General features: G+C 41.2%; 1 protein-coding gene across 1 annotated transcript; it reads right to left on the bottom strand.

Moving 5' to 3' along the window:
- Nucleotides 1-357: 357 nt before the first annotated feature.
- LOC139460955 (serine/threonine-protein phosphatase 6 regulatory ankyrin repeat subunit B-like) lies at nt 358-12769 on the bottom strand. The gene is made up of 8 exons (XM_071242431.1): nt 12714-12769; nt 8594-8878; nt 7444-7555; nt 7167-7223; nt 6867-6880; nt 5832-5870; nt 5231-5290; nt 358-5002 (listed from the first exon to the last, which is right to left on the bottom strand). Exons 1-8 carry the CDS (start codon nt 12742-12744, stop codon nt 1083-1085), a joined length of 4518 nt encoding a protein of 1505 aa, XP_071098532.1. The 5' UTR covers nt 12745-12769; the 3' UTR covers nt 358-1082.
- Between the last annotated feature and the right edge of the window lie 11676 nt (nt 12770-24445).

The raw sequence follows: 24445 nt of genomic DNA, 5'->3' as shown, positions 1-24445 counted from the left end.
TTCTCAAAGGATAACTTCTTGTCACGATGTGGCTGAATTATTGTCGATGTGACGTTAAATATTAACTCACTCACTTATTTTATACACGACGTTTGGGAACAACAATGTTCCTCACTGGACAGCTGTAGTGGATTTTGTAGGTGATAGTTATTTAACGCAGCCTGTGATTTGACGCCATGTCGTATCATTTCATTAGTTGTGTCATATATCACAACAATTTCATAACACAGAGAAGGTTACAAGCAGGAATTATACAAATCATTTAACTTACATTAAGAACTCCATTTCTACTCAGAAGATGCTACAGCATAAAAACACTTCACAAATACTGTGTTAAGTTCACACACTGTTTATTGAACAATACTAACAATATCCATGAAATAATGTAATTGAATGTACGTCTACAAGTCTGTACAAGTACAAGGATGTATTTCATCACAGGTAATTAAGTAAGAACAAATTCAAAATTTGAAGAAAAACACAGACAGATGAAAGGCAAAAATATTGATGACAGATATTGTCCAATACATTAATGACCAAAAACATTCCATATCTTCTCTTTTATGTGTGTTTTCATATGGTAAACCAAAGACATCGGTAGATTCAAGTATTGTTTGACAATGACACATACATACAATCGGGTGAATACATAATTTTGATATTTAATAACACTGATAACTGTCAAATCTAAAATAATACAATTGGAATGTTAAGCAGGATTCTAGACTTATTCACTTTTTAAGAGATTTGAAATACCCAACAAGTCATAAAAACGCATTATCTATCACTATTGCTAATACAGTATTCAAATGTGTTAACGTTTTCTGTCAAGAGTGTTTCTATGTGCACACATGTTCTATCCTATGCATCAATCGTATGCATGTATCTGGTTGCAACTACGCAGTCACTGGTGTTGCTTCTTCCAGATAGTCTCATGACATCTTCTCCTGAACAAGGTTATGACTCTTCGACTGGTCTTAAGGCAACTTACCTGCTCCGTTATCAGGAACATTGCCAGTTCGTTTGTCATTTTCTTGGCTTGTTTTATTCCTGGCTGTTTTATGATTTTACTGCCTCCGAGTTTAAGATCTGTTTGCCTTGTACATGTTCAGATGATACACGTCTGACCTCACAATTGAAGTCATTATATCATGCCATGGCATGATGTTCCTGTCTGACTCTCCTCCGGATGATAGTTTTTCTATGATTTGTTTGCAGTCTACTTTAAGGGCAAGATCTAAGGCGTCATCCCCTGTGTTGTCAACTAGTTTCAAGTCTGCGCCTCTACTTTGCAGGTATTCAAATACTGCAACTTTACCATGCAATACTGATGTCATGATGCATGTTAAACCAGCCTTGTCTTTAGTGTTTATGTCAAACTTGTCTGAGATGTGTTTCACAACATCAAGGTGACCATATTTACAAGCAAGATGTAGAAGAGTGAGCCCGTCATTGTCCACCTGAGTATGGTCAGCTGAACGAGACATCAGGAACTTCAGCACACTAATGTGGCCTCCAATAACAGCTCTCATCAGAGGTGTGGAACCATTCCTTCCCTTGGTGTTGATGTCAAATAAGTCAATGACCTTCTTCATGATAGCTATGGTACCACCTTGACTTGCTGCATGAAGAACATTATCATTCTTTGGAGTAATCAATGATACAATACCCCCATTTGATGCAATCAGATCATAGGCATCTTTGTTTCCACTGAGAGCTGACATCATTATTGGCGTCCACCCGTCTTCACCCGGACTGTTGATGTCAAACAGCGGCATGAGGTACTCTATGATGAACGCATTCCCACCCTGACACGCAAGATGCAGTAAATTGTTCCTGTGGCGATCAAGCAGTGTCAAATCAGCATTTCGTGACACCAGCAGGTTGAACACATTCTTCTGTCCTGCCCAAGCTGCAAGCATCAATGGTGTAAAGCCGTTCCGTCCTTTAATATTAACGTCAAACATCTTCAGGAGATATGCCACAATTGCTGTGTCCCCTCCTTGACATGCAAAATGTAGAACATTATCATTGTAGTCATCAATCAGATTCAGGTCAGCTTCCTTTGTCACAAGAAGGTCAAATACATTTCTTTTGGCTGCCAAAGCTGCTTCCATTAGTGCAGATCTCTTGTTGTATCCCAGACTATTGATATCACTCTGTTGCAGGAGATATTCTACAATAGAATTATTTCCACCAAGACAAGCTAAATGAAATACAGAGCTGTTGTAATCATCTTTCAGTGACATATCAGCGCCATTTGAGACAAGCAGGTCAAACACACTCCTCAGTCCATTGACAGCTGCATACATCACAGCCGTCCTTCCATCCTGTCCTTGACTGTTGATGTCAAACAGTGGAAGCAGATGCTCTATGATCAACCTGTTTCCTCCCTGACATGCAAGGTGAAGAATGTTGTTATTGTAGTCGTCGGTCAGGGTGAGATCCACATCTTTCGAAACGAGCAAGGTGAAAAGTTCTCTGTTTCCACACTGAGCTGCGATCATGACTGGGGTCCTGCCATTCCTTCCACGACTATTAAGGTCAACTGTTGGCAGAAGATGTTCCACAATGGCTGCGTCTCCTCCCTCGCAGGCAAAATGGAGCACAGTGTCCTTGTAGTCGTCAGCCAATTCCAGATCCACATTCTGTGACTCAAGAAATTTGAAAATATGACTTTGGCCTGACCAGGCAGCATTCATAACTGCAGTTCTCCCGTGGTCACCGCGACTGTTGATGTCAGAATGTGGTAGCAGATCCTCCACAATAGATATATTTCCACCTACACTTGCGACATGAAACAGGAAACTGTTGTTGTCATCCTCCAGGGATAAATCAGCCCCCTCTGCAACAAGCAAGTCAAACACCCTCTTCATTCCATTGGCAGCTGCGTACATTACTGGCGTCCATCCATTATTTCCACGACCGTTGATGTCAAACCTTGTCAGTAGATACTTCACAATGGAGGCATGTCCACCATGGCATGCGAGATGAAGGATATTGTTGCTGTTGTCATCTTTCGGGTAAAGATCAGCCTTTGCCTCCACAAGCAGGTGAAATGCATGTGCTGCTCCATTGACAGCTGCCTTCATTACAGGTGTCCAACCATGACTTCCTGGAACATCAATGTCAAAGTCTGTAAGTAGAATTTGGGGTATATCATCAAGGAGGCAGGCCAAGTGAAGGAGGCTGTTGTTGTCATCATCAGCCAAAGAGATGTCTGCATTGTGTGACATGAGAAGGTTGAATATGTCCCTCCTCCCAGACAATAGTGCACCCATTATAGGTGTCATGCCATTTTCCCCTTGACAATCTCTATCTGTTAATGGCAACAACGAATTAACAATAGACTCATTTGCATACATACATGCCAGATGAAGAACCGTGTTGTTGTTCCTATCTCGTAATGTTAAATCAGTTGTCTTCTTTTTTAGAAGAAAGTTTAAGAGACCATTCTTGCCTGAGCAAACTGCACACATACTCGGTGTCCATTTATTCATCCCTCGACTGTTGACATGCCAAGCAGTACTTTGTATCAGCAGCCTTTCCATACATTCCACAATTGGAATATTCCCATACTGACACGCAAAATGAAATAGGTCGTTGTTCATGGTGTCACGTAATGTGATATCAGTTTGATGTTTTACGAGAAGTTTCAAGGTATTCTTCTGCCCACCAGCAACTGCGAACATAGCTGGCGTCCAGCCATTCACAGCACGTCTATTGATGTCACAATCAGGAAGAAGTCTTTCAATGATGTCATTGTTCCCAGAGAAAGAAGCATAATGGAGAACACTGTGCTTAGAATCAGAAGACATAGTGCCTACATCTTTAAGCATTTGGTACACTTTATCTTCTATGTCTTTCCTTTTCCACATAGGATGCATGATGTACTTACTGAAAGTGCCAGCAACAACAGCTTCAGCCAGCCTGGCAGCAATGGTGTCACTGTAGGCATCTGAGAAATGAATGGCATTCTGTTCTAAATGAGCAGAGTTGTGTTGCTGACCATGTACATGCTCACAAATGAACTTTATACTGCAGTTATGAAGGACAAGCTCTGGCTTAGTATTGAATAGGACAGACATGAAGGTATCTTGTATGAAAGGATGGGAAAATGAGACAAGGCCTAAAACATCCTTCAGGTGTGCATCGAGTTCTGGGTTGTCAGATTCAGTCTGCAGTTGTCTGAGTTCTTGTTCACCATCACACAGTGACTTCAGCAGGAGTTTCAGTGATTGGTCTTTCAATTGACTTGTGTTCATACCAAGTTCGCGTTTAAGAAAGAAAAGAGGTTTTTCGAAAAACGTTTCTTTGACTTTATGAAAAGGGGTGTGCATTGAAAAAAGTTTGCATGCCAGGGGAAAACCAACAGTTTCATCATATGCAATAATTTTGTTCACGTCGACGTCAGTTTCACATTTATAGTGAGTTTTGTGTTTCAACCATATGGCCTTCTTCTCTTCACTTCTCTTTGATTTGGTCAAGTCTACCACTGAAGCTTTTTGGAAAAGAATATGACCTCTAAGTTTTGACATTGCATATTCAAGGTTGTTGGTGTCTGTGGTGAAAATGATGTTCAGGTTTGGCTGGTCGGTGCTTCTTTGTTCTGCTCCTGGTGTCTTCTGCAGGATGTGGTACCTTGTTTCCAACATGGTTCTCCACTGTTCCAGGTGCCCATGGAGCTCATAGAGAACTTGTCTCAGGCGATGTACATCCATAGATCCAACGTTCTGAAATATGTCATCGAATATGACACACACGTCCTTGCCCTGACCTAGGCAATCAGACAACTGAACAGTACCAACATCCTCAACCAGTACCAGCTCATACCCCTGACTCCTGTATTCAGCTCCCAGCATCAGGGCCATGGATGTTTTACCTTCTCCTGGAGCACCGCTTATTGTCACATGGCCAAACGTCTTCAGCTTCTCTTTCACTAAGTTGAAACTCTCAGTTTCAACAAACAGGTCATTGATATCCTCTTTGTGGTATTGCCGATCTGTGAAGTTGGAACAAATATCACGCATGCAAAGTGAGAAGCAGTAGCTCAGGGAATTATAGATTCTTGAGAAAATGATTTATCATTAGAGACACATATTTCCTGAAGATAATAGTCTACTTTTGAAATGTATCCAAATGGAATCTCAGATATTAAATCTTAAGATTTGTTGATTACCCACATTGCAAATGTAAGACAGGTATGTACAAAACCAAAAGGAGCTAATACCTGTCGGTAGTTTATCTCTATAGGAATGACTTTTGCGAATATCCTCATCTCTTGGTGATGCTGTCAGAATAATAAACTCAGTGGATTCACTGAACATATCTAAAGCTTGTGCATTACAACATTACTCATTTGTTCAAAGTCAAGAATATAATTTCTGTGTTGAAGATTACCCTGTTATGTTTTATTACAAAGCTAAGTATTTGAAGAATTTGAAACAACTTTACGTCTGATGAACCCAACAACGTTTACAAGAGAACAACTTCGTCACTTGAAAAAAATTTATATGCATAAACCTCAACCACACTACTACTTTCAGAGGTATCAACCACCACACAATCAGGGTCGGTCGGGTAGCCTTGTGGTTAAAGCGTTCGCTCATCACGCCGAAGACCCGGGTTCGATTCCCGTCATTGGTACAATGTGTTAAGCCCATTTCTGGTATATTGCTGGAATATATCTAAAAGCGGCGTAAAACCATACTCACTCACTCACAATCAGGCACCCGAAGGCCATTTATACTCACTCACTCACAATCAGGCATCCGCAGGCCATCTATACTCACTCACTCACAATCAGGCACCCGAAGGCCATCTATACTCACAGAACTGCCAGGCCTCAGGCTGCTCCTCAATCAAGGAAACTGTAACATATTGTTTGAGGTCCAATCAAACACATCAAATAAGCCACATGTTTGGACAAAAATATTCGTTCTATATCTCAAATGACCTCTTTATTGTTGAAGCATGTTGATCTTCATTTCCACAATTGGCATTGACGTATGCTTTTGAATAAACACGTGACCGAAGTACCCGATTTATGTGTAAAACATCACCATATATATATATTCCTCTAACTCAAAAGAAGATGCAAACAACATTAATTCAACACTGTAAAACCTGGATATACTGAACTCGAAGGGGTCTCGAAAAGCAGTCTGTCTACCGTCTTGAAGTGAAAAAAGTGAAAAGATATTGCGTGAAATCTCAGATTCCTTCAAATAACCCAACACTGCTTATGTTATTCACAGCTAATTTGAGGCGAGTAATGTTAATTGCAGGTAACACTGAGTTTTTTCCAGATCACTTTATTTAACATTAATTAGGGATATTTGAGTCCAAGGGAGATTAACATTGTTCTCCAGCAGTGTTGGCCTAACATTAAGATATGCTGCTGCCATATATTTGACCCATTGTCTTACATTTGTGATTGTAAACCTAATCCTTTGTATTTCAATTTCGTTTGCTGATTGTTCATTTACATTTTGTGGTTACTGACTGATTTCACAAAATTGGTGTATAGAGTTAACGTTTGTTCTTCAGTTTGGGAATCAACATGTAACACATTCCTCATTTTCAGTGATCCATTCATACAATGTTCGTCACTGTTCGCATCCGCCCCATGGAATCTGTTTCAGCTCAAATTCAAAATTATGATTATGCTCTAGAATTGATGTGTCATATATACAGAACCTTATTTGTGGTAAAGGGAAATAAACTGGCAGGTCAGTGGTCATATGAAACAAACCGGTATGTAGCAAGAGGCTTATGTTTTACGTTCATCAAAATATTCTAGAAGTATATATAATGGCAAATTCCACCAACTAAATGTTAAATGCTTTTGAATTACGTATACTTACGGGCTTCATCAGAACTGCAAAGGAAAGTATACATTTGATATACAAGGTGTGTTGTACTCAGTTGTATTTCATTGGCGTTAGACACACTAATGGCATGGAGCAACACTAAAGTACGATTTGCTCATTTATCAATCCTGTTCCTTTACCCAAATCATTTAGTTAAGGAAGCTGCACTGTCACATAGTTAAACTTTGACAACAATGCATTCCTTTATAATTCATATATATTGTGTGTCTATAATCCTAATGGAATATGTTTCGATGGATAATGGGATAACTTATTCGGTGGTTATATATATACCTGATATACGGATAAGTATGGCCTCTTTTCGAGTTTGTTCTCGATTTGGTCTTCCTTCTGTAACAGAACCAGAAGCAAAGACAAAGTATTATAACTATTGTTTATGCGCACAAACACAATGTTTTATATGTTTAATGGTTCACATGAAATGGTAAGAAAGCTAACTTGGTTGCATTAGTACTTGACCATGGCGTCTTTCCTGAAATTATCCATACAAAACGATATACCTTTAATCGTTTAATCGTATGTATACTTATTGAGTAAAATATACACTTGCCGTCTGAGCACCACCACAGCAAGGATGATAGCGACGACGATGATAGCGAGGAACACAGGGACAAGAATCGCAGCAAGATGTGTCGGTTGTGTTGTGGTAGACTCAATGGGACCTTTCATGGAACGAAAATATGTTTTTAAAAATAACAACCATCCAACCGACTAACATACTAACCGACTACAGCTTAGTCTACAGCATGATAAACAATTTTGATTATTGCATATAATGTGAATATATGTCTGATTTTGGAGACTTTTTGTGTAAACCCAGACCATGTTTAGGGAATATTGTCTTGCATATAAGCCAAATTTGAAAGAATCACAAAACAATAACAAAGACAATGTCGAGTGTACATAATGGGTAAGTAGTAAAAATAGTCCATGCTTATCCCTATTATTGCTACGTTAGGGAAAGCAGAAGCTTATATTTCTTAAAATGTACGTGTCTTGATGGTTGTAATCATACTGAATACAAGGGATTGTCCGATACAGGTAATCGTGCAGGGTGGTGGGATAATTGGTCTCAAAGTACTTGGTAACATGGTTTAATATGACTTCATGGCATGTATCTCTGTTCCACAAGGGGGCGGTCTGTTAGCCTAGTAGTCAAAGCGTTTGCTCGTCACGCAGAAGACCCGGGTTCGGTTCCCGACATGGGTACAATGTGTGAAGCCCATTTCTTGTGTCCCCCGCCGTGGTATTGCTGGACTATTGCTAAAAGCAGCGTAGAGCCATACTCACTCACTCTGTTCCACTGTCAGGTCACATTTGTACAAGGCGGAGCAAAAGCGTTGAAACACCTGACACATTTTTAGAAGCTTACATAGTAATCATTTATTTTGATTTTATGTCTATTTTTTGTCCAGTACAAAATGGATGTAGTTTTATGAACATTAGGAAATTGCAAAGCTACTTGATCAGTGAAACTGCCGACACGATGGAAAGAGCTACATCACCATCATTATGTGTTCATTGACGTCTCCAACCTCTTAAATTTGTAACCCTGTAAACGATTATAAACTGAAAATGTATGTATTTCTACCATTGCAAGAGAGGCCATTGGGAATAAACATGTTTGTTTCTTTTATTTAGTTTCAAGCATGTTTAAGGATGAATGATTTTATAATATGTCCTGCGTGAGACTACTATACCTGAAGTGATGTTGCAATAATGCCCGCTGTAGGACCTTTTGCAACCAAATGTACACTGGCCATTTCCCTGATTGCAGGTTTTCTCCAGACAGCCGCCGCCGCAAAATTTATTACACTGATCGCCATGATGTCCAGGAACGCATCCCTCAGAACACTTCCCAGTGGACTTTTGACAGCGCCGGAGGTTTCTCACACGGTCGGTGTTGCAGGTCAAAGGGCAGTCCTTGTCGCAATTCTCGCCGTATGTTCCCCATGGACATTGGTCCTCACAGAGCACTTGTGATGCTGGAATAGAATAATTAGTGCGATATTAAAACAGAATACTAAGACGCAAACGTAATTTCATTTGAGATTTGCAAGATTTGAAGATAATATCATTAGTCTTTGTGGCTGTAGCAGTCGTAATTGGTGTCAAATTAGGTTAGCAGAAACATATAGGGAGGTATATAGTCTCAATGTAGGTCATAAACAACCAGATTTTTACTGCCTGTATACGGGCTCATATGGGGTTAATAGTTTGCTCTCTGATTGATGAGTGATTGTGAGGCATAATAAGAACACGTATGTCCACTATAAATGACATTCAGTCTGCCACTCATAGCTAACATGCTGTGAGTCTCCTTCAATGCAGTCCTTCTTTCAAATAAATTTCAGTAAATGTAGGCGAGAAAGATCATTAGCACAATGTCATCCATTGTTAATGATGTAGCAGGAGATTATAATGTGATGCATTGTTCATACTGTAGCAGAAGATTATAATGTCATGCATTCTTCATGATGTAGGAGGAGATTATAATGTCATCCTTTGTTCATGATGTAGCAGGAGATTATAATGTCATCCATTGTTCATGATGTAGCAGAAGATTATAATGTCATACGTTGTTCATGATGTAGCAGAAGATTATAATGTCATCCATTGTTCATAATGTAGCAGAAGATTATAATGTCATGCATTGTTCATGATGTAGCAGAAGATTATAATGTCATGCATTGTTCATAATGTAGCAGAGGATTATGATGTCATGCATTGTTCATGATGTAGCAGGATATTATAATGACATGCATTGTTCATAATGTAGCAGAGGATTATAATGTCATCCATTGTTCATGATGTAGCAGGAGATTGTAATGTCATCCATTGTTCATGATGCAGCAGAAGATTATAATATCATGCATTGTTCATGATGTAGCAGAAGGTTATAATGTCATGCATTGTTCATGATGTAGCAGAAGATTATAATGTCATGCATTGTTCATGATGCAGCAGAAGATTATAATGTCATCCATTGTTCATGATGTAGCAGAAGGTTATAATGTCATCCATTGTTCATAATGTAGCAGAAGATTATAATGTCATCCATTGTTCATGATGTAGCAGAAGATTATAATGTCCTGCATTGTTCATAATGTAGCAGAAGATTATAATGTCATCCATTGTTCATGATGGAGCAGAGGATTATAATGTCATCCATTGTTCATAATGTAGCAGAAGATTATAATGTCATGCATTGTTCATGATGTAGCAGAAGATGATAATGTCATCCATTGTTCATAATGTAGCAGAGGATTATAATGTCATGCATTGTTCATGATGTAGCAGGAGATTGTAATGTCATGCATTGTTCATGATGTAGGAGAGGATTATACTGTCATCCATTGTTCATGATGTAGCAGGAGATTCTAATGTCATCCATTGTTCATGATGTGGCAGGAAATTATAATGTCTTGCATTGTTCATGATGTAGCAGGAGATTATAATGTCTTGCATTGTTCATGATGTAGGAGAAGATTATAATGTCATGCATTGTTCATGATGTAGCAGGATATTATAATGTCATCCATTGTTCATGATGGAGCAGAAGATTATAATGTATTGCATTGTTTATGATGTAGAAGAAGATTATAATGTCATGCATTGTTCATGATGAAGCAGGATATTTTAATGTCATGCATTCTTCATGACGTAGCAAAGGATTATAATGTCACGCATTCTTCATGATGAAGCAGGAGAGTATAATGTCATCAATTGTTCATGATGTAGCAGAAGATTATAATGTCATGCATTGTTCATGATGTAGCAGAAGATTATAATGTCATCCATTGTTCATGATGAAGCAGGATATTTTAATGTCATGCATTCTTCATGACGTAGCAAAGGATTATAATGTCACGCATTCTTCATGATGAAGCAGGAGAGTATAATGTCATTCATTCTTCATGATGTAGCAGAAGATTATAATGTCATGCATTGTTCATGATGTAGCAAAGGATTATAATGTCTTACATTCTTCATGATGAAGCAGGAGATTATAATGTCATGCATTCTTCATGATGTATCAGAACACTATAATGTCATGCATTGTTCATGATGAAGCAGAAGATTATAATGTCATGCATTGTTCATGGTGCAGCAGAAGATTACAATATCATGCATTCTTTATGATGTAGCAGAAGATTATAATGTCATCCATTGTTCATGATGTAGCAGAAGATTATAATGTCTTGCATTGTTCATGATGTAGCAGTAGATACTAGATTTTAAAAGGTCAACAAGAGCTTTCAGATCAACATAACGACTTAAAACAGTTAACTTGACGAACTTTTTACCCAAACAATCCTTTTGTGAATCTAGTCTTGAGATCACATGGAGTGACAATGATCCCACTCTACTATCAATGACTTTTCATGGAACACCTTCTTGGCCAGAGAGAGGTGATAACTAAATACTTTTATTTATTGTATATTCCTTTGTCTGTAAGCGCGAGCATATATTCATATTGGGATTTTCATTTTTCTCTCTGGAATTGTAAATGCCGAGAGAGGGGAAGCCACTCAATTGTATGATCTCAATATGACCGATTTCAATGGTCATTGTTTCCGGTCGGTGGTCGCTTGGGGAGGAGAAAAACATAATGAATGCACGTTTGTATCACAGCAGCCCAGAATGGCATTGAAGATGTTCACTTGAAGAACAGTCTAACCCACCTTTGTGCAAACACACACGAACTGTGCTTACATCAATTCTCAAATATGTCTTTCTGCTTGATATTGACAGCCTAGATCACCTCAAACTTATATATAATTTAGATGGAAGCATCTCGTGTGACAGGATTGCACTAAGAATTAAAACCAGGAAAGAAACTACTCTATTTTGAATTAGTAGTTTAGAAGCTAGATTTGATTTACTGTTATATTGTATTCAAAATCTCTCACTTCCTTGCTAACATCTAAATTACCTCTCGACATTCGAACAGTCATTTATGTTACGTTTTTACATATATTTATACAGAAATACTTGTCTACTTGTGTCTGAAGTATAAAACATGAAATGTGAGAAATCAAAATATGTGTTGCGTGTCATTTTCTGTATTTCTTATGTTTGACTTGTGTTTTTCTGTATACTTACATATCATAAATGGACATTATATATCATTTAATTTATTTGTAATTTGGGGCACGGGTTGCACAGTCGTCTGAGGCGCCGCGATACGCTGTGCAGAGTTGTGTCCCTTGGGCACGCCAGAAACGTATGATTGTGGGTTCGAATCATGATTCGACCCAATTATGTTTCTAGGTGTGTCAGCACCATACCTGTGCGCATGGGTTTCACCGAAGTGGTAAACGTCCAAGACCCGCATTACTTCGGGCTTTCCTCCCACATTAAGCTGACAAGCCGTGATATAACTGAAATACTGTTAAAAGCGGCGTTAATCCCAATTTACTTACTCACTCACTTTAAATGTAAGTCTACCAGACATGTCTAATTACCTGTGATTTCTATACTAACATATCAGAAATGAACATTATGCTACTACAAGATACATTCTTTCTTTGAATTAATGTCGTCTATATACTTCCACAATAGGGGGCGGTCGGGTAGCCTAGTGGGTAAAACGTTCGCTCGTCACGCCGAAAACCCGGGTTCGATTCCCGACATGGGTTCAATGAGTGAAGCCCATTTCTGGAGCCCCCCGCCGTAATGTTGCTGAAATATTGCTAAAGGCGGCGTAAAAAACATACTCACTCACTTCCACAATAGTACAGCAGGCTCGACGGGCCATAATAAGAAACTGTAAATATGATTGGGAATGGCTGTTATGCGTTTAAGGCATGAACTCACTGATTAACAGCAGGACTATTTGCGGCCACATCGCTGAAAGTTGTCTGGTTGTTTTCGAACCTGTTGAGAAAAAGAACAATTCATAGTTACTGCAAACAAATTCAGCAGTTGACAATTAAAATAACCAGCTGTGACTGTTGTGTAGAGGACACATGTAACATATGGAATGTGGGAGGAGAACGTTTCATTTATTAAAAAACACCAAACAGTGTGGACGTTCTATAATTCGTAGTGTAGTGACGGACATCTACATCGAATCAGGCGTTATTCAAAAACAGCTGAACTCACATGCCATTAGACATATACCCAACTTATATATAATACCAATTTGTGTTTGTTTTGTAACAGCACACTCAGCAATAATCAAGCTGTTTGATCGTGGCTTGTAAATAATTAAAGCTAGACCAGACAAGCCAGTATTTTGTTTTTTGCTTTGTTTTTTAACGCCGCACTCTGCAATATTTCTGTTAGATGACGGTCTGAAAAAATAGAAGAAGTCTCGACTAGATCCACGCAATTGGGATACGATGACATACATCAACCAAGTCTGCGAGCCTGTCTACCCGATCCCGTTAGTCGCCTCTTACGACAACCATAGTCGCCTTTTATGGCAAGCATGGGCTGCTGAATACCTCTTCTAGCCAGGATATTCACGGGTCGCTTGACATTAAAAACACCTATTTATGTCGTCAGCGGACGGTGACACGCAGTTAACTTACACATAATGACAACTTAAAGGTTATTAAATAATGGTTAGCGGTGAGATCTAGGGCGCTCAAAGTTCGCTATTCATCAATAATGTTGTGTGTGTATACGCATAGTATCGTTAAGCAAAGCGACAGTACAGAGGCACAACGTTCACCTCAAGTTGTATTATACATTCAGACAACATAACGATACTAGATGTGTTATCTATTTTAACCTTATATCCCTCGGTTAAGATCTTGGTTTTGGTTTGTTGTTTTACGCCGCACTCAGCAATATTCCAGCTATATGACGGCGGTCTGTAAATAATCCAGTCTGCACCAGACAATCCAGTGATTAACATCATGAACATCAATCTAAGCAATTGGAATCGATGACATGCATCAACCAAGTCAGCGAGCCTGACCATCCGATCCCGTTAGTCGCCTTTTACAAGCTTAGTCGCGTTTTACAGCAAGCATGGGTTGCTAAAGACCTGTTGTGATACCTAAACGTAGCCTCAAAAGGATGTTCATAATATTTTGTAATCACTCGTGTCTCAAAACTGCGAATAACGTCAAATTCATGTGTGTTTTATTTTGTCAATGCCAGGTGACTTCCTGAGCTTAGATTGTTAGTGGCTGCATCCTCGAAGAGGGTTGAAGTAGTGTAAAATTACTGTCCTCCTATGAGGATACCGTAAGTCGATGTCATTCAAAGATTACATATGCCTACTGCTCTTTTAAAAGTAGAACATTTGTTATTTTATTTGTTGCCGATATTGGTTACAATCGCCAGCGACTGAAGGGATGGTGTTAATCCTGCTTGTGTCCATTCAGCCAGCAAAAATGATCCCGAGTATGGGGATCTACCTTCAGTGGCTAGCGACCTGTAGCCCTTTTTATATTGTATTGCTGCATAAAGAGTAATATTTTTATGGTTGTATGCTAGTTTTAAATATTAATCTGTGATATTCTCGTTAGTTTACTTCTTTTGTTGACAGGCTTTAATTAGTTTAACGTGTATGTTACGTATACCTCTTGATCGTCTGAAATACTGCTGATGTGACCATGAATCTCACTCACTCACTCACTCAGCCACCCTGCCACTCACTCACTCACTCACTCACTCACTCACTCACTCAGCCACCCTGCCACTCACTCACTCACTCACTCAGCCACCCTGCCACTCACTCACTCACTCAGCCACCCTGCCACTCACTCACTCACTCACTCAGCCACCCTGCCACTCACTCACTCACTCACTCAGCCACCCTGCCACTCACTCACTCACTCACTCACTCACTCACTAACTCACTCAGCCACCCTGTCACTCACTCACTCACTCACTCAGCCACCCTGCCACTCACTCACTCACTCACTCACTCACTCAGCCACCCTGCCACTCACTCACTCACTCAGCCACCCTGCCAATCACTCACTCACTCACTCAGCCACCCTGCCACTCACTCACTCACTCACTCAGCCACCCTGCCAATCACTCACTCACTCACTCAGCCACCCTTCCAATCACTCACTCACTCACTCTGCCACCCTGCCACTCACTCACTCACTCTCACTCACTCACTCACTCACTCACTCACTCAGCCACCCTGCCACTCACTCACTCACTCACTCACTCACTCACTCACTCACTCAGCCACCCTGCCAATCACTCACTCACTCACTCAGCCACCCTGCAACTCACTCACTCACTCACTCAGCCACCCTGCCAATCACTCACTCACTCACTCAGCCACCCTGCTAATCACTCACTCACTCACTCAGCCACCCTGCCACCCACTCACTCACTCACTCACTCACTCACTCACTCACTCTGCCACCCTGCCACTCACTCACTCACTCAGCCACCCTGCCACTCACTCACTCACTCACTCACTCACTCACTCACTCACTCACTCACTCACTCACTCACTCACTCAGCCACCCTGCCACTCACTCACTCACTCACTCAGCCACCCTGCCACTCACTCACTCACTCACTCACTCACTCACTCACTCACACGGCAGCATATCACATCCCCGTTTCCGCCGTGTGGAAACTTTGTCGTCTACATAGACGTTTCACATTTTGATTTTGAGAAACAGGATATTTCACTCGACACATTGAATATCCAATTAATTATATACTTTTTGCATAGTTATCTACCGGAAAATTAAATTATTTCATTACAAATGTAAAACCTTGAAACGTAAATTCTCTCTACCTAACACGTGTTTGCAAAGCAGAAAAAATATAAACAAACGTAACAAAACATATTTAGGGTCGCTAAAAATGTGTATCATGCATGTAAATATGATTATATACAAAATCAACTTTAACAAAACATATTCCTCGACACTGCTGTGGAAAGCGAAAGAATACACGATGTTCCAGTAGCAACAATGGCACTTTGAGAAACTAACGGTCTCGATTGACGAGATAAGTGAGAAATTTACAGTTTATAACGGAACATTTTCAAGAGAAAAACAAACGCCATGAAGCGATATTAACTCCATAAATGACAATCTGGAACGTGGAAAGAACGTGAAAAGGATGTAAACAGTTTGTGAATGGGCCAGACACTTACAATAAAGGGAGACAATTTTAGGGGACGTCATTCTTATTTGACAGTATTTCCGTGAAAGTGTTATGTTCACTGCCGTGAAATATCAATTTTTCATGTTCACTGCCATGGAAATATCACTTTTCTCAACTTAAGTAAATAATACAAACTATTTCTCTCTCTCATTGACGGTGTGTATATATTCACATGTGGGGTTTTATTATATACTTAAAAGATGTATTTGATATGAACGTATCAGTGTTATTCGGAGATTAAATTAACGTGTTTGTTGTTGTCAAGACCATATAAACCACATAATTAATTGCGACGCAAAGTTGAACTTAAAATACTGAAAAAGAGTGCATTGTTTGATATTGTTTGGAATATTATTTCTGAATCGGCCTAAACGGCGAATTGAATTGAAAATTATATTTCATGTATGCCTTATTCTTCGGCGATGTACTCTGCTTGCTTGTCGTATCCAACACTTACCCAGCTCTAGCCCTCACATCCCCGTCATATCCATATCTTCCCAGCTCTATCTCTCCCCTCCCCTCCCCCGCCACATACCACACCCATCCAGCTCTAGCCCTCCCCTCCCCTCCCCTCCCCCGCCATACCCACACCTACCCAGCTCTATCCCTCCCCTCCCCTCCCCGCCATATCCCACATATACCAATCTCTATCCTTCACCTCCCCGCCATATCCCACAATGAATTCAGACACAAGTGTCCGTCTAAAGTACGTACACTTACGTGATATGATGTCAAAATGTACACACAATTTACAAACGTTACACTGATGTAAGTATGTGTTTATTCACATACAGTACATGCGTTCAGGGTTCCCCTTCTAGCCCCAAATCCCAAGCGCCCTACATGAAAACCCACACAGACCCGAACAAAACATTACATAAAACTAAACTGCTTCCCACTCAAGTTATCAAAGCTTCCCCTACAAATAGTATTGACAGCACTGTTTCTTTTGCACTTTCAATGTTATCGAAACATAGTGTTTTATGTTTCCTGTTTTGTAAAAGCCTATACAACGAAAATAATTCACATATCATTTATGTTTTGATACTAAAGGAGTGTTGATATTTTTTTATATCAAAAGACACGAGTTGAGATTTTATTTATCATCCAATGTAATTCTTCCAGCTTTTTCAGTAATAAACGTCTTAAATGTAAAAAAATACTTCTAACAACTTCAGTAGCAGAGCCATTATTGATGTCATTTGATAATGACATCAGGGTAATCAATGGTGTCAAAATGGTCTGCAAAGCCTTGTGATGCAATTTCATTGCACCAATATCTACAATGTAGATATCGCTTGATCTTACGCAAGTGATATATCTTGTGGGAGCCAGTTTTGGATGATGAAATATGTAAACAAATAAGCTATAGAGTGTATCATTGTATTGAGCCTTGTGTAATCCCTACACTAAACAAACCTGATCAACTTGGTAACATGATTCGTGCAAACGAGGCCGCCCACCAGTAACTATTTTCAGGCTCCATGCATCAATGCGAAACCAATTATTTCTCAATAAACTATTGACGAACGTCCCCATTATGCTAAGATAGTTTTTTGGTCCGAACAAAGGGACAAACATGGCCGCTTGTCATTTTGCGCTACATGATAAATTAGCTGGTTCACTAAAAACTGATGTTCATACACAATTTCTTTTGTTTCTTCATTGAGTGAAATTATGTCTTAGCATCTGTTATTTAAAAAATGACATTTGAAACAGATATCATTATCCACGTGTGTTTCCGTGTCGTAAATACAATATATTAGGAATAAAACGACTTGCGTAATGCATCTTCTATTTCTATTATAAGATAGACGACAACACACTTGACTGATAATCCATGAAGAAATAAGTGGCTGTCACAGCAGGCACAAAGACAAATTGTTGTCGGTTCATGTTTATAGAGACAAACATTAGGGTAAAAGAGAAGATTATCCTGCATCCATGATCAGCGAATCACATGATGTTACAGCCACAACAGTGATTTATATAATAATAATTACCTCGCGTTGAGTCACATCAGTTGACATTTACAAGCAGCAGTCCTCATGTCCAAACACAACTCCCTCAAGTTAGTACACACACCAGTTATCAAATGCAAGCGGTGGTTCTCATATATACACACAACTACATGAATTTTAGGTAACTTTCCAGACAGAACCACACTCCTCCTTCTGACACCTGTACTGCGTGATATGGGACACAGTCAATCACGTGATATGAATACCGTTAAACGAAGGTCACATTGTTCAAGATCAATGCAAGTGAATAATCTCCGCCTTTGTCACGGCGACCCAGTCGTCCGCGCCGTCAAGGTGTACCATTCTTTTCATATACAACCTTACCACTATCAATACCTTAAGTATTTGTTCTGTATAGAGAGACTATCTTCTGACAGCAGGTTAACGACGTTTCATTGAAAGTCAATCATGGTGTATTGGTTTCATGAATGGCCATGCTGACATAGCTACATTGATATGTTAATCTAAAATCTCTCTCGGGTGACATTTTCCTTGTGAGACGTTGAATAAAAATACTATAGTCCGTATAGGACGAGGGATTTAAGGCATGGGGTAGCAGATGAAGGAATGGATAAACTAAAACTAGCTCACTACTTTAACATCTTGAAGAAAAGATATACGGGGACCCAGATAGAAATAATCAATAACACTTTAAAAAATCATAAAGTACTTTTAACGTTTCAGCTTCAAATGTGCAGTTTAGTTAGAAGTTATTGTTAGATTGATTAGAAACACACAGGACACAGACACATGTGAATACCCAGTTTCTTCACTCACTCAATTAAACAGCATTAGTGGTATCCCGCACCCACCCAACACCGAACCACATGTATACCTCATTTTTGTATATATATATATATATATATATATATATATATATATATATATATATATATATATATATATATGTATACATGTGTGTTTAGGACTACTTAATGCCTATCTCATTGCGTCATGCTAAACCGACACATACTGAGTGAGTGAGTATGGTTTTACGCCGCCTTTAGCAATATTCCAGCAATATCACGACTGTGGACACCAGAAATGGGCTTCACACATTGTACCCATGTCGGAATCGACGAGTGAACGCTTTAACCACTAGGTTACCCGGCCGCCCCCGACACATAGTGGAAATGAACAGGAGTCTCACACTAGGCAACCCGACCGCCCCCGACACATAGTGGAAATGAACAGGAGTCTCACACTAGGCTACCCGGCCGCCCCTGACACATAGTAGAAATGAACAGGAGTCTAACACTAGGTTACCCGGCCGCCCCCGACACATAGTGGAAATGAACAGGAGTCTCACACTAGGCTACCCGACTGCCCCCGACACATAGTGGAAATGAACAGGAGTCTCACACTAGGCTACCCGACCGCCCCCGACACATAGTGGAAATGAACAGGAGTCTCACACTAGGCTACCCGACCGCCCCCGACACATAGTGGAAATGAACAGGAGTCTCACACTAGGCTACCCGACCGCCCCCGACACATAGTGGAAATGAACAGGAGTCTCACACTAGGCTACCCGACCGCCCCCGACACATAGTGCAAATGAACAGGAGTCTCACACTAGGCTACCCGGCCGGCCACGTCACATAGTGGAAATGAACAGGAGTCTCACACTAGGCTACCCGGTCGGCCCCGTCACATAGTGGAATTGAACAGGAGTCTCACACTAGGCTACCCGACAGCCCCCATCACATAGTGGAATTGAACAGGAGTCTCACACTAGGCTACCCGGTCGGCCCCGTCACATAGTGGAATTGAACAGGAGTCTCACACTAGGCTACCAGAACGCCCCCGACACATAGTGGAAATGAACAGGAGTCTCACACTAGGCTACCCGGCCGCCCCCATCACATAGTGGAAATGAACAGGAGTCTCACACTAGGCTACCCGACCGCCCCCATCACATAGTGGAAATGAGCAGGAGTCTCACACTAGGCAACCCGACCGCCCCCGACACATAGTGGAAATGAACAGGAGTCTCACACTAGGCTACCAGACCGCCCCCGACACATAGTGGAAATGAACAGGAGTCTCACACTAGGCTACCCGGCCGGCCCCGTCACATAGTTGAGTCTCACACTAGGCTACCCCACCGCCCCCGACACATAGTGGAAATGAACAGGAGTCTCACACGACGCCACGTGATCTTCCTTCACTAGACTAGCAGGGGCTGCAACATTTGAGTACTTGTATTTATCCATAAAAGAAATAGACAACTGCACAGAGAATCTGCCTTCGGCCAACCTTTAAAGATCCAACGTAGAAGAGGTTGTCAGCAACTCATGCTTGCCGTAAGAGGCGACTAAGGGGATCGGGTGGCAGGCGCGCTGTCTTTATTGATGCATGTCATCGTATCCCAATTGCGTGGATCGATGCTCATGATATCAATCACTAGATTGTCTGGTCTAGACTCGATTATTTGCAGACCACCATCAGATAGCTGGAATATTTCTGAGTGCGGCGTTAAACAACAAACAAAATAAAACCCTAGCACGGTTATTTAGAGCTAGGAAATCCTTGTCGAGACTTTCCTGTTTTCATTTTAAATATGGACAAACATTTGCTTGTTAAAAATGGCGCAACAGAAATCGCGTCCCCGATCTCTTGATTTGATATTTACGCTTCACTGTACGTGCCTTATGTTGTGATATATTGACTTGTCAAAGCTGTTGAGGTGACCTGGTTTCCCGGTAAAGAGATCGTTACCCAGGGCCTTATCAGCTCATAACTGTGTGACATGCGATCTGAGAAACTGTGCCTGGTAACACGACCATGTTAAACTCATACATAATATGAGCAGCGTTTGGAAGAGATTCAGGCAGCATAGATTCAGTCGAGGGCCATGTTATCAATGACACTTGTGGCTGCACACAAAAACACGAAGCTGAATGTTTACTTATGTCCATTAAGCATCAACCACGTGTGTTGTACTGTATGTCAATCGATGACGACCACATAATAGATTGCATGTACATAACAACCGTGAGTCATACGTAGAGGACTTGTCACCAATGTTTAAAAAGTCTAAATCGGACATATTCATGTCATGATATGGAGAATTTAAAAAAAAACACACCAGAAGATAAAGTCACCAATACACCGTTTAAATATGTGCATAAAATCACAATCATAAGTACATACCATTAAAGGTGAATTCTACCAATTCTGATTGATTAATGAACAAAATGATACCTAATATTTGGTAAACACTTTATGTACATTCCAATGACAGGAATTGATAATGATACCTTTCAGAAGACTAGTCTTTTGCCACTGGTGGGACAGGATACGTTCATCTTTTCGCGAACACCTGGTGTCGTTACTTTTTGATAAAAAATCATAAACACATACTCACGATATCATCGGAATTGTACAAGCGACTCTAATTTATGCTCTATGTGAAATGTCAGTGATATATTTTGTGTTCTGTTTGCCCGCGGTTTGCCAAATTAAAGCGAATGTAAAAGTGTATGTACCCCCACAAATGATGAACATGAACAGAGTGTCAGTGGGGGTTAGATTAGGATGGGAAGAGAAGGTCTTGAAAGACTGCTGTCAGGCAAGATCGATGAGTACTTAACATTTCTGTACTAGGACTGAGGGACAACTTCATTACTGTTACAGGTATCCGACTTTAGACATCAACGATATGAAACAGGTTGAAAACTGCGGATCTGGAATCAGGAGGGGACGTCATACGTAATATCTGTCTTCCGACATGTCCGAAAAGGTCTCCTTGAAGCGGTTTATATTGGATACAACATATCATCTCTATTTCTAAAATTTATTTGGTTAGGTTGCCTTGGAAACCAAACTTGGCGTTGTAGGGAGTTGCTTGTAACAACAGTGAATGACACTGTCGATGGGATTGTTTGTGAGCAGACTGTGAACTGTACACATAACCGTGAAGGAGAAACTGCACAGCAAGTTTCAGTTGGACGGACGGGGGACGTTCAGTTCAGGCATTTCCACGTACATGTATGTGCGATGTAACCCTAGATGTGGCAATGCCAATGACCTAGATTGTAGATAAGGGAGCTGCAGCCTCCTGTCAGACTATTCAGAAGGTACTTGACCCTGGAAATCGTAAAAATCCTGCCCAGAACCCTTCTTCGCAACAGTTACACTTAATTGTTGAAATACAAATTCTATATATGTGTTTAGGGAATGCCAAATGTTCAAATAAGCATTCAGTATTTATGTCGGACGTGCCACGGTTTTACTCACCAGAATAACATGAAGAAAGCTGGTTCCGACACCGTCACCCACACATCACCTTCACGCAAAGCATCCAGTTGGTCTGTAGCAATTCCCACTCTTTCTGTTGCTGCACTACCCAATTGAACAAGGTGACTCGTGCTAGAATACCTCAAATATGATTCTGCATGGTCACCATGTTAAGGTCATAGTGAACTGGGGTGGTGTCTCATGCACTACACGTCACTTTCCCCTGAACGCAGTAAACTGGATCCCAGACAGTTCAATAATGATCAGATCTGCTGTCGTGATGTTGACATAAACGCGAGTCACTGATAAGGTTGTTTGTCTTCGTCCCGCACTCACTGTGTGGTTGACTGGGGTGGAGTTTAGTTAACAACACACTGTGAGTTATATCACGGCATGCCAGCTTAGTGGGGAGGCATTTTGAGGAAGTTTAGCACTTTGTGAAACATATGAGCTGACACTGCAAGGATCACATGACAATCTGACAACGCCACAGCCCTGTGTCCTTCCTCATCATCATACCCACAATGTATCTCTTCACCTTACATCTACATCTAAACACCACTTCTCTATCCGTTCATCCTTACATCCACATCTGCCCACCCGTACATCCACATTTGCCCACCAGTACATCCCCATCTGTCCACCAGTACATCCACATCTGCCTCACCCGTACATCCACATCTGCCCACCTTTTGATCCACATCTGCCCACCCGTACATTCACATCTGCCCACCGGTACATCCACATCTGCCCACCCGTACATCCCCATCTGTCCACCCGTACATCCCATCTGCCCACCTGTTGATCCACATCTGCCCATCCGTACATCCACATCTGCCCACCCGTACATCCACATCTGTCCACCCGTGCATCAACATCTGCCTACCCGTACATCAACATCTGCCCATCCATACATCTCCATATGCCCACCCGCACATCCACATCTGTCCACCCGTACATCCACATCCTCCCACCGGTACATCCACATCTGTCCACCCGTACATTCAAATCTGCCTACCCGTACATCAACATCTGCCCATCCATACATCTCCATATGCCCACCCGCACATCCACATCTGCCCACCCGTACATCAACATCTGCCCATCCATACATCTCCATGTGCCCATCTGTTCATCCACATCTGCCGACCCGTACATCAACATCTCCCCATTCGTACATCCACATTTGCCCACCCGTTCATCCATATCTGCCTACCCGTACATCCTTATCTGCCCACCCATACATCCACATCTGCCCACCCGTTCATCCATATCTGCCTACCCGTTCATCCATATCTGCCCACCCGTACATCTACATCTGCCGACCCATACATCCACATCAGCCCACCCGTATATCCGCGTCACCCCACCCGTACATCCTATCTGTCCACCCGTACATCCACATCTGCCCACCCGCTCATCCATATCTGCCCACCAGTACATCCACATCTGCCGACCCATACATCCACATCAGCCCATCCGTATATCCGAATCTCTCCACCCGTACATCCACATCTGCCCACCAGTTCATCCATATCTGCCCACCCGTACATCTACATCTGCCGACCCATTCATCTCCATGTGTCCGTCCGTTCATCCAAGGTTTAGTTTGTTTGTTTCTTTGTTTGTTGTTTGTTGTTTAACACCGCACTCAGCAATATTCTAGCTATTTGACGACGGTCTGTAAATAATCCAGTCTGGACCAGACAATCCAGTGATTGACATCATGAGCATCGATCCATGCAATTGGAATAAGATGACTTGAATCAACCAAGTCAGCGAACCTGACCACCACCCCTTAGTCGCCTTTTACGGCAAGCATAGTCGCCTTTTACGAAAAGCATAGTCGCCTTTTACGGCAAGCATGGATTGCTGAAGCATCACAGAGTACAACAAAGTTATCCAGAAAAAGAAACAGACACTATCAGAAGCGTAACAGGTCAGGGCCCAGTTCCACAAAGCAGTTGTAGCGTTATGATGATCGTCACCCCCATACTTTAACAAAGGCTTACGACTATTATCGCTTTGTGAAACAGAGCCCAGGTGACCTTCCTGCATCACCCTCGCGAGGCCCATCAAGTAGGGCAAACAGAGTTGTCTCCCATTACACAGTCAGCTTCAAGTGGCATACCAACAAGTGTGTGTTTTTTCTCAGTGCTCAGATCAGTGTGTAGGCGTTATGGC

Source organism: Haliotis cracherodii, unplaced genomic scaffold, assembly GCF_022045235.1.
Source record: "Haliotis cracherodii isolate W230 unplaced genomic scaffold, xgHalCrac1.p SCAF_14, whole genome shotgun sequence".
In the NCBI taxonomy this organism is placed as follows: Eukaryota; Metazoa; Mollusca; class Gastropoda; order Lepetellida; family Haliotidae; genus Haliotis; species Haliotis cracherodii.
The sequence above is the reverse complement of the archived record's forward strand: the minus strand, read 5'-3'. Positions and strand labels throughout refer to the sequence as shown.